Source organism: Eptatretus burgeri, chromosome 2 (assembly GCF_056783735.1).
Source record: "Eptatretus burgeri isolate ZD-2024b chromosome 2, Ebu_testis_v1, whole genome shotgun sequence".
Taxonomy (NCBI): Eukaryota; Metazoa; Chordata; class Myxini; order Myxiniformes; family Myxinidae; genus Eptatretus; species Eptatretus burgeri.
Window position 1 is genome coordinate 46251768 of NC_140962.1, and position 12358 is coordinate 46264125.

General features: G+C 43.9%; 1 protein-coding gene across 12 annotated transcripts in view; it reads right to left on the bottom strand.

Annotated features, from left to right (window-relative positions):
- LOC147031969 (uncharacterized) overlaps nucleotides 1-12358 on the bottom strand; it is a 500872-nt gene that overhangs the window by 130765 nt on the left and 357749 nt on the right. For all 12 annotated transcript variants that reach the window (XM_085853550.1, XM_085853555.1, XM_085853597.1 and 9 more), the window contains one exon: nucleotides 303-444. In XM_085853550.1, the coding sequence (XP_085709676.1) occupies nucleotides 303-444 (142 nt within the window). The remainder of the gene's footprint in view (nucleotides 1-302; nucleotides 445-12358) is intronic.

Sequence of the window (12358 nt, forward strand, 5' to 3'; positions counted from 1 at the left end):
TTCAAAAGAACTTTCAAATTGCAAAAATTAATTCGAACATTCATTTTTAAACCCAAGAGGAATAACTTTTTTAACTTCTAAAATAAATATTAATTTACAAAACGAATTTCTGAATTCAAAAAGAAAAATTTGAATCTGGAATAGAAATAAATTTTAAATATTCCAAAAATGAAGCTAGTTTTCCTTCACTTGATTGACACAAGAAATGTTTCGCTTTCATCCGTAAACATAATCATTTACTGCAGTAATCACTACCCTGTTGTCGTGTGCAAATGAACGTGCTTGTGAAGATGTGTGCGTACTTTGCGTTAAGCCGTGCTGGTTGGCAAGAGGAGCGGAAATTGCGGACTCTCCATCGTGAAGTTGGGATGGCGAGAGCTTGAGAGCGTCAGAAGGCAAACACTCAGGCAGAAGTCCCATTTCAGGCAGCGAGGAAGTGTGGACCTACATTCACGCACAGCAAAAACATTTACGTGTAAATTCGGCACTTCAACGTTTTCTTTATTTCAAACAACCACACTTTTGCAAACTAACATACTTTGTGTGAACCATTACTTGGAGCAATATTTCAATATTCCAATTATTCCATCAAAGTACAATGTTCTTGAATCAGGATCTATTATTTGTGCCAGCTATTGTGTGTGTATCAAAGCTGAGGGAAACCGATCGTAAATGTTGGAAGGATAAGGATTGCATTGGTTGGAAAGAGACAGAGGCAAGATGAACAGAAAACGACTACTGAGACTACTGCTCCCCCTTTTAGGGTCATAATTATTCCCACCTTCTTTTTGGGTCAACCGGGGAAGGTTTTTGGCCCAACTCTTTTCAAGGGTAGAAAATGATAAAGTTTGGAAGGATAACACTTAGATTGATGAGAAAGGGGCACACATGAGACAGATTGTTTTAATTATTTAAGATTGAGACCTAAAGAAAAGTGAGGTGACAAAGGGTAAAAAGGCTATAAAATGCCAGTGAGGTCAAAGTTGGACACAATAAGAAAGGAAATGAATGAACTTGAAAAGAGGAGGCAGGAGTGGAGGAAACAGTTATCTGCAGGTTTAAAAGGGTTGTGTTCGCTTGGGTATGGTTAATGGGGGTGGAAAAGATTGTGTTTATGGCCAGGGGATGACAAATAAAGGTGGCTGTGCATCATCTGCTTGAATCCCTGGAGAGAAGAGTGGGGTTGAACATCCTGAGGAAGGTGATTCCACAAATGGGAGAAAAGATGAACAAAGGAGCTGAAGTGTACAGTAAGCCTGGATGTTAGGAGTTTAACGATGAGGGGGTTAATTGAAGAATGTGTACATCCTGGAGTTGCTGAGAACAGCCAGCTTCTTTTCTTTTCCTCTGGAGTGAGGGTCATGGAAGAACAAGGTTAAATTGACAGTGAGGTTGCAGGACAACAATTGGGCAAAACTGGCAAGGGGGTAACAAAAAAGAAAGGAAAAGAGAAAGGGAAAGAGAGAGCAGAGGAAACACTGGAATAAGGAAGTAAGAGGGTTGGCTTCAGATGAGTTAGTGGGGGTAATAAAGATAATGAGCCAATATGGGGAATGACACGAGTTGACATTATACTGCCTGCTTGGGGTCCGGGGGGATGGTCAGCTTTAAATGATGTGATGAAGGATTAATGCCCGATAATACATCAAATTCTCCTTCCCATGGCGGTCTTCATACCTCGATCAATGTCCTGTTGATTTCATCCGTTGTTCTACCTGTCTGCCGATTCAGATCGACACAAGCCTTCACCAGCAAGACTAAATTGTGTGCTGTTACAGCGTCATTAGGATTTCATTGCTAGTTGTGTTGAAAATAATGTGCACAAAAAATAAAGGAGAGTTACATATCAATCGACGTTGAGCGTGAAGTTAATCATAAGCCTGGTTGCTCCCCTCGATTGCCAGACATTTCCTCAACTGCGTTGCTGGAGCTGATTCCAAGGCGTGTCAGCTCGCTTTACCCCACGACGTGCAATCAACTCTGTTTGATTCTGATCAAGTTCCCAGAGTGCCTTATTCTGCTTTGTATTATACAACAGCTTTGAAAACCAATAGTGCAGAAGGGTTGAAGGAGATTCGAGAGAGTAAAAAAAGTGGGGGAAAACAGCAAAATTATATAATGGCATCCTGATTTTCTTTTCAAACTTTCATGCTTGATTGCATGGTAGCTTTTGTTCTTGATGAACTTGGTTTGTGCAAAAAAAAAGAAGTGGACTTCAACACACAAGGATTATCAGATGAAATGGTGCGATACAATGGCATTTGAGCTCGGTAGAAAAATCTCTCCATTCTCAACCTGCTTTCCTTTTTTCCCCTATATTTTCCCTAACTACGTTTTTGTTCTCCAATGTTCCTCCCCAAATTGCATAAGTAGTTCGAAAAGGCCATGTGGATGTGACACTAAAATAACTTTAAACTTTTAAAGTGTGCTGCAACCTGAACTGCATAACCCTGTATCAGAGAGGATACACTTTGGCAGCTGGTCTCGTTGTTCGCATCAAGTGCCCCACCTTTACCGACAGGGGTATTAGTCCCACTTTACTCTAATTGACGCATGTCGAACACATGCATGAGAGCAATGTAAAAACAAATAAACGAGAATTGCAGGCATTCACAAGTCAATGCAACATGTCTCTCCGCATTTGCTACCTCATCAAGAAGTAACAGGGTGCAAAATCTGTGTTCTAGCACTAGTAAAGTCTCATTCCTAAGATGTGACAGATTTTGACCTTTGACCTCAGGTCAAAACTGCCCTCTTGAAGAATTTATAAATCAGAACTGGAAAAAAGACGTATAAAACCATGCAATATGTTGGTCAATGCCAATTAGTTAAAGCTTAGAGTGGTCACATATAAAATACAGGTGGCCACATATTCAAGGTTATTGAATATTCCAATAAAATACTGCTCTATGCAAACCTGAATGACAAGTATTTTGGCCACAGAATACAGGTGATCATAAAAGACAGATGGTCAGATAATAAAGGTTTACTAATTCAAGAAAATACGTCAACAGCTAGGCCATACATAAGAGCATGACCTCATATGCAAAAAGAGTTTTACGACACCTCAAGGTGCAACATCCCCAATATGAGAACACACTTAAACCTTTCCCAGATTAAGACAGCAGAACAATGTTTACTTCCGTTTGGCTGTCAGGGTTGTGAGTATTTTGAAATATTAATGATTGGTAGATCAGAAATATTAACTTCACGTCTGAATTTGATCTTTGGCCTCCTGTGGAATCCAACAAAAAACATCAAACTCATGTCTGTTTACTTCAATCTGTATTGGCTGTGTTCAGGTATCATTTTGCCAATTATTGTCTGCATTTGTTGAAATACAAAGGCATGACAAGCCACAAACCATGATATTGTAACCAATTTTGACCTTTTCCCATTTGGAAATGTCAAAAGAGGAGGCCAGGCCAATGTTTACCTGCTTTAGTATGTCAGGGCTGTGGTAAGGTATCATATTCTTGTCCAAGTTGGTTGCAATATGTATGCTTGGCAAGCCAAAAGCCTTAATTTTTATTTAATTTGCACTTTGCCCTTGCCAACCCCTGTGCCAAATATAAAGACATATACCAAAAAAAATGTCCGTCTACTTCATTCCATAGTGGATGGAGTAAAGCATCATTTTACAATTTATTGGCTGCATTGGTTGAAATAGAGGCATGTCAAGTCCAAACCCTTAATTTTGTGACTCATTTTAACTTTGACCCCTGTAAAATCCCCAAACCAACTCTACTAGGGGTGTTTGAAAGAACACTCTCCCCCCCCCCTTCCCCCACAAATCTATCAACACAAATACAAGGGAATGGCAAGGCAAAATGCGTGATGACCTCTGCCATTGAAGGTGGATGGAGGTCACGTTTGCACACCTGTCTGTTTGTTTGTCTGTCTGTCTGTGAGCAGGATATATCAAAAAGTCATTGATGGATTCAGATGAAATTTTGTGGACCGGTTGGGTGTGTGTCAAAGATGAAGTGACTACATTTTTAATGAAGATCTGGATCCGACGACTAGAATTGTTAAAGTGATTCTCACCATTGAGTGATGGGGCCAAAAAACGATATATCACATGATATCTCAAACGTTGTGGACAGATTCGGACGAAATGTGGTGGATGAGTTTTGTAAGTGACAAGAACAATCAGATTAGATTTTGGTTCAGGTCCGGATGCAGATCCGGCCCATCAGTGGGAAACAAAACGTAAACTGTTCAGCCTGGTGGAGGTATGCACTCCACCCAGCATCTTGCATGACGCTCAACATTAAAAAAAGGATAGAGCATGGATCAATAACTATAGGTTGGCAACCATTGCACAGGCTTGATGGGCCTAATGGCCTCCTCCTGCATTGAAGTTCCTCGTCAGGGAACTCAAAATTGAAATATTAGAAAATCATTGGTTTAAACATGCACAGAGAGGTCATTCTATCTTTTGCAAAGGAGAACAGGAGAATAGAGGTGAATGTAAAACATTTGGGAAGGCAAACGAGTTGATTGGCTGGTGATTAGAAGTGACTATGTAAGGAAGGAAACAAGGAAGTCTTAAAGGAAGTTGGAGGTGTAATATCTGACAATCATAATGGAAGTTTGAATGGCCAACATCCCATATAAGGCTAGTAAACACAAAACCATAACAAACAAATGGTCTTCCAGAAGGAAAACAATGGATTCAGAAGCCCCAATTCACGACAGAACGCTTTTGTGATGGTGCATAATAATGAAGATCTGAGAGGTAGTGCCCAGCAGAGTCCAGTCAAGTGACATAATGCATGCTTTTTCAAATAACCTTGGACATAAAGTATAATCACTCTCAAGTAGCAAGAGACAGGACCATTTGTGTACTCGAATTAAAACATTATTTTTTTTAATAGTATGCTTGCATTTCTCAATACAAGTAAAACGAAATGGGCACTCGGTGGAGCGCATCCCTCTCCAACAGAATGCCTGATCCAGTAGAACATATCGGGGTCAAGAAAAATTTTGAAATATCATGCTACATTTTATATCGTGTTTGGCCCCAACTCGCAATGGTGAAGAATCACATAACAATTAAAAAAACTCGTCTCCAGATCTGGATTCAGATCTTCACGAAAATCGAATCAATTCTTCCTTGCAACACACCCAACCTGTCCACCAAGTTTCATCCGAATCCGTCCGCAACTTTTTGAGATATCGTGCTATATAGTAATTTATCCCGATCTCTCAATGGTGAAGAATCACTTTTAAAATTATCGGATCCAGATCCGAATTCAGATCTTCACCAAAATCTATTCAGTTCATCCTCATCACACACTCGACATGCCCACCAAATATTATCCGAATCCATGCACAACTTTGAGATATCTTGCACATAAACAAACAGACAAACAGTACAGGGGTGAAAACATAACCTCCTTTCACCTTTGGTGGCGGAGGTAAAAATATGTCTCGTAACTGGTGAACAAAACTTGTGATTTCAATGAGCAAGAAGTTCGAAAAGAATGGTGCAAGATTTTAGATTGCAGTCACTTGCTGGAAAAAGAGGCTTTATCAGTCATCCCCCTCCCCCTTACCTATTTCACCTATCTCTTTCCAGAGTCATATATTGGAAGATAATAATAATAAAAAGCCAAACACAGACTGAAGATCCTCTGTCATTCCAAGTCTTTCCTTTAACAATCAAAAATAATACGTCAATAAGGCCTTTGTCCATCACTCATTGGAGTACTGCTCTGCACTATGGGTCTGTGGACCAGTATCACATCTGTCTCTCCTTGATTCTATAGAATAAAAAGCTCTCATCATTACTGGAACCAACACACAATGTGTCAGAATCTAAAGGTCTGTGACTCACGCATCGCAGATAGGTCGGTCACCTCTGTTTTTCTTTTTTTGACTAATTCTAATATAATCTTGCTCCTTCTGCTCTCTGAACTCTCACTCACTCCCCAGCTCCTCCAAGATCCATGCATTCCTCCAGTAACTTATCATTGGTTCATCTCCCTAAATCCAAGCTTTTAGCACCCCTCAAATGTTTTTTTAACGCAGTCACTTCACTCCTCATTCAGCCTAGATTTTGCATGCCAAAAAAAGAGATTCTGCCATTACAATATTTTGACTTCAAGTCCAACATTAAACTTTATAAACAACTTCCAACAGCAAAACTCAACGTGAGACGGATTGCACAAATTCATTCGCTATGAATGTTTTAAGAACATCAGTGTGAAATTACATCCAATAAAAGGTAAGGCTGCATAAAGCCTAAGTCACATTTGCTCTACGGCGAGGATACGGCGGCCGTACCCCCCCCCCCTTGAATTGACAGAAACGTGCGGTGGCCGCAGAGTTTCTGAGGTGGCCTCAGGGTGGCCCTATGCCGTATGGCTATCTTTTACAGGCCGTAGGGGTCGCCGTGGAATTATAGCGCAGAGTTATCACTTTTTTCATTTCTACGTTGGCCGTAGCAATTCGAAAAGCCAAGCTGTGACGTAGATGTGTTCCACGTCGACCGTAAGTAGGGTGTACGGTGGGCTTGCGTTATTCATGCGGCTGCCATAGGCTCTTATCAATGAAAAATGAATTTTGCCAACCCCCAAAAAATTACGGCGGCCACACTATTTCCACGGTCGTCGTAGGGTAGTGCAAAGGCGTCCTGTGTTCAACGTACATTGGCCTTGCGGTCTGTGTGACTACCTGCGGGCAACGCAGGGTCGAAGCACAATTCCCCGACGCCTGCCGTGCATCCGACGTACGGCCTCCGTGGCAGTCTGCGTCGACCGTACGTCCACCGTGCGCTACCGCTAGAGATCGGAGTATAGGTGTTTGCCTATACTCCGAACTGGTATATTCAGTTATATATATTATAGTTACAGTATATTCAGTTATATATATATATATATATATATATATATATATATATATATATATTATAGTTATAGTATATTCAGTTATATATACTGGTATATTCCGAACTGTTATATTTTTATTTCAGTAAAAAAAGAACTGGGATATATACCCACTCGTAACCGTCCGTCTGGCCGCACGTTCGCCTTAGGGCCCCCTGCAGTCGCCTTGCGGGCACCTTGAGGCTACCTTGCGTCTACCTTGAAAATTCTATGGCCGCCGCAGGGACGCCCTAAGGTCACGGTGCGACATCAAATCAAAGACCGTACGGCACCCCCATGTTTTCGGTCTCAACAATTTCTAAATACCCCGTGCGGCTCCCGGAAAAATAAAAACATATGTGACTGCTACATTGTGTGACCGTGGAAATACTGCGGCCGCCCTATAATTGCTAGTGGCCGTAGATTTTGTAGACGCTACGGCCGCCGTGCCAAATGTGACTTTGGCCTAAGAGATAGCTGAAAGAGAATCAATGATCACCCGACAAGCAATGATCATCAAGTTTGTAGGAAGGTGATTTAAGCAAGAATTTGGAGTGACAACACACCGACTCTGAGAAGAATGTCGACAAACACCAGGGGATCTTTGAAGTTCACCAACGAATGCGAACATACGGGACTCTGAGCTTGACATACACCTGATGGATGGCACACTTTATGTGAAATTCCTTGTCAGCAAGATGCAAGAGCACCAATCCAAGTACATAGTCAGATCGGGAATCAAACCCAGAGTAGGCAGCTCAAAACCAAGTGTGCTACCTCGGCACCATCCTGTTGGACCACGAGGGAATGTCAGGTCAGGTATGGGAGCAAGCGCCAGAGCAGCGCATCACTGTGTCCACTTTCCGCCAGTACTCCAGGAGACTCTGTCTGGCCATCTCCCAGGCAGATGCCTGGCCCATCCCCATCTCCTTGGGATGCCGATCAACCTACTGCAACCATGAGGCATGTGCTTGGCCCATTGGCCCACTCCACTCATGAGGCTCCCTCAGTGAGAGAATCTGGTGAGCAGGATCAGCGTCAGGAAAATGAGCCACATGTCGATACAACCGCAGCTGACAATCATGGACTATCCAGGTAACAAATCTCATCCGAGTATCTCTCAGCAACCGCTTATTGGACACAAAGTCCAACCAGCATTAGCCAAGGATTCTCTGAAGAGACTTGGTACTGGAGGAGTCAAGTCTCACATCTGTAGAGCAAGACTGCAAGCACCAAGGACCTGAAGACTCGAACTTTCGTCCTCCTGCAGAGGTACCGACAGCGCCACACCCCATAATCCAGTGAATCCATGACTCCCCAGACTCGACCCAGACGTCTGTTGACCTCGGGCTCACAGCCAGCAAAGACATGAATATCACTGCCAAGGTAAGTGAATCTCTCTGTGACCTAAACATCCTCACCACAAGCAGGCACAGACAGGATGGCAGCATCCCAGATGTCATTGAAAGCCTGGATCTTAGTTTCGACCCAGGAAACCCGTAACCCAAGTGGCTCCAACTCCTCACTCAGTGCCTCAGGGGGTCCCCAAAAGGATATTCAGTCTCCGCAAAGATGACTGCATCAGCTGCAAAATCAAGGTCAGAGATCTTGACACTCACAAATAATGCACCGCAGCTTGATCTCTCCGACATCCTCGGAGAATCCAGTCCATACAGTCCATACAAGCGCTGAAAAGTGTGGGGGCCAGTACACACCCCTGACAAACTCCAGTAACAACTGGAAATAAGTCAGAGATGGTACCACCACATCTCACAGCACTCTCAGTACCAGAGTATAGTTCAGACATCAGATTGATCAGTTTTGGTGGCACCCCACGAAGACCGAGAATCCTCCAGAGGGCATCCCGATTCACTGAATCGAACGCTTTGCAGAGGTCAACATAGGCTGCAAGCAGCCCCTGCCGAAACTCTCGTCTGCGTTCAGTGAGGACCCAAAAAGCAAGAATACGGTCAATCATTGACCTCGTTGATGTGAAGCCTGACTGCTCTGGGTGGTCGTGCTCAAGCAGATGGTGGCAAACCCTATCAAGAATTATCCAAGCAAAGACCTTACCCGGGAGGGAAAGCAGCGTCACCCCCTCAGTAGTTGTTGCAGTCCTGGTGATCACCCTTCCCTTTTCAGAGAAGGACAGCAAGACCCCTCTTCCAGTCAGTTGGGATGATGCCTGTGTCCAAACAGAGCACAAAACTGCATGCAATGACACGAGTACAGCATTTCCACCAGCCTTGAGAAGTTGAGCATGGATGCCACAGATCCCAGCAGCTTTGCTCCATATCAACAGGTTCACCGCAACTTGTTTCCACAAACAAAGATGGATCACAGTTGATTGGAGGGTCAGCAAATGGAATAGTGACACCCCCCACATTCAACTCAACAGTTGGTGGGTCAGCCTGGTGCAGCTGCTCAAAGTCACTGGCCCAGTGGGCCTTCCCTTCAGACTCCTCTGTCAAGAGCCCACCACCCTCTGCTATAACTGCAGTACACCAAGGGATGGGCTTGGAGGAACGCAATGCACAAATTCCCCGATAAGCAGGACGAGAATCACGACCATAGGTGATGCTCTACCCCTTTGCAGATTCCTCACACATTGGCCTCCTTGTCCACCCTCAGCACACGTACAGCTCAGCTCTTCCATGAAGCCTGGCCCTGTGCCTCTGGTCAATGGTAGCCAGTGTCCTATGAGAGAAAAATTCTTCTTCACCCGACGATGAGTCCACTGGCAACATCAAGGATGGTCGTCTTGAAGGCACTCCACAACTCCTCAGGATTCCCCAAAGTAACCAGACCCCCAAATTCCCACTTAGCCTGTTCACAAACTCCTCAGATTCCCTCTCATCCTTGAGATTCCCAACATCCAGCCTATGCTGGGATGTTACCATTCTCCCAGATTTAAGCTGCAACTTCAGAGTTGCTACAACAAGCCTGTGGTCGGTATTGAGGAACTGAGCACTCCGGTAGACCCTGCGTTCTGGATCATCCTCCACTGACCATCAATGAGCACATGGTCAATGTCCTTTGCCACATCACCAGCATTGGAATACCAAGTCCAATGATGAGCTTGTGGGTGCTAAAACCATGAACCACTCACCATAAGTCCACAACTTCGTGCAAAGTCAAGGAACTTAGGTGCTATTCTGGTTCACAGTTCTACACCCATGGGGACCAAAACATGTCTCATAACCATCCCTATCAGTTACAGTCGATGCATTGAAATCCCCCAAGACTAGAAGAGTATCTCGCCTGGGGCACTGATCAACCACAGATTCAAGCGTGGCATAGAATGCGTCCTTCACAGTGAGGTCACTCGCCTCAGTCGGAGCATATACAGAGACCAGGGAAACGACACCCAAGGAGTGATGAATCCTTAGTCTCATAATACGCTCGTTGACCGGTGTTGCCTCTATTATCATGCGAATCAGCTTATTGGACACAGCTAGAGCAACTCCTTGGACATGGTGACCATCAGAGCAACCAGACCAAAAGCAGGTGTAACCACCAGCCATGATCTCGCCACTATCCGTTCTCCAAACCTCAGAGAGTGCTGCAATACTGATGTTCAAACGTTGGAGCTCAGATGATAACAGAGACAGGTGATCATCCTCTCTTCGGGATAGGACATTCCAGGCACCCACCCGAAGGGACTGCCTCAGGTTAACACAAGGAGACCACCGTTTGGTGGACGACACCTCAGCACCACTCCGCCACACACCACTGCAATCTGATCCATGAGGTTTACCCCATGCTTTGCCTCCTATCAAAGAATGGGGGTCCCAAAGGCTTTGATCCAATTCCATCATCTGGTGAGCTGCCCTGCGAAGGGCAGCAGCACAGGAGGTACTCCCACGGAGTAAGTTTTTAGCTTTCTTTACGTTTGTGGGTTTTGCAGAATGAAGTGTTTGACAGTGGCCGGAGTGCAAATCCTGCCACCAAGGTCCTAAAAAACAAGTAACCCAACTGCAGGAGGACGTTCGCAGACACATTTGGGCACAAGGTATGGATGGCCGTTGGCTCACAAGGAGCTCCTCCACCGCTTGATAGGTTTTGTTTTCAATCCTGTTGGGTGTCCATGTCATACACCATCCTCATCAGAAAACCTGGTGGTGGAGACAGCATAGTCGCAAAATTATGTTTATATGATACCTGTAGCAAAATACAGATCTAATCTGGCTTGACTTGACCAAAAAATGCTGAGTGAATGTGTCTATACAATAATAAAGTTCTGCACTCTATCTGTGGTATATAAGGTATTTGAGAGGCTCAGTTTGTCGAAGTTGTGCTTGGTGTGTTTTGATTAATATTGTCCATATTAAACACGGTGCAAACAGCGACATGGATCCGGGCGCATGTGATAATGCCGTTAAAGCATGAACACAGAGCCAAGGTATATTTTTTAAATTATCCATCCCAGTATATTTCTGTTCCTTTTCACAATGATGCATTTTCAAATCCAAGATACCCACTTTCACTTGGCCCCATGGCTCCAGGCATGACGACTTCAACTAAAAATCAACACGAATGAGCTGGATTCATTACGTGCGTTCCTTTACTTTGGAACCAGTCGTGCTTTCTGTAGCCTCGGGGACATCAGGAAAATTTGAAACCATTGCTTTGGCAATGCCAGCGAAAAGAAATAAAGTTTTTCCTCGGCCACACTGCAGACCACCTAAAATGAACTGAAATTAGCCAAGTTTTTGTTTGCAGACTTGGGCATTATTCTGCTTGGCTGATTATTATAGAATTCATTGTTTCTGAAATCCCTTCCTACGAAATGTAGTAACCTGATAAATTTAATCTCTCGTGGAAAATATTTGTTCAGCATTTTGTTAATTTATTGAGTTATCATCACAGAAACAATATTCATGTGAAACTTCGGGGACATTGTAAAAGGTTGTAATAGACACAAAGTAGTGCTGGCAGGATGGCCTAGACCCTAGAGGTATGTACAACCACTTCTGATCTGTCTAACCTGGGTTGGAATGTGGACCCAGCTATAAACTGCTACCCTGGTGTTTCACATGCAGGGCGGTGTATCAATGTGTGTGCCTTCCATTGGAAGGATGTCAAGCCAGAGGATCCATCTGTTAGCACTGGTTGTTGGCGGACATTAAAGATCCCACCATGCCTTGAGCAAAGAGAAGATGAGTTATGTTAGGCCTGAATAAATTACAAATTCATACCATCTTCAATTGAATGTTCAGCCTGGCCAGCCAGTTCGTGGAAGACTTCCTCAACCCTATAACATGGAAATAATTGCAGCCTTTAAAGAAGAAGTAGTAGTCGTGGTAGTAATAGTAGTCGTAGTACTCGTAGTTGTGTAATATACACGAGCACATTACCCGTATGGTGATTGAGTCATCCCCCTACAGTGACTGACACACACACACACACACACACACACACACACACACACACACACACACACACACACACACACACACACACACACACACACACACACACACACA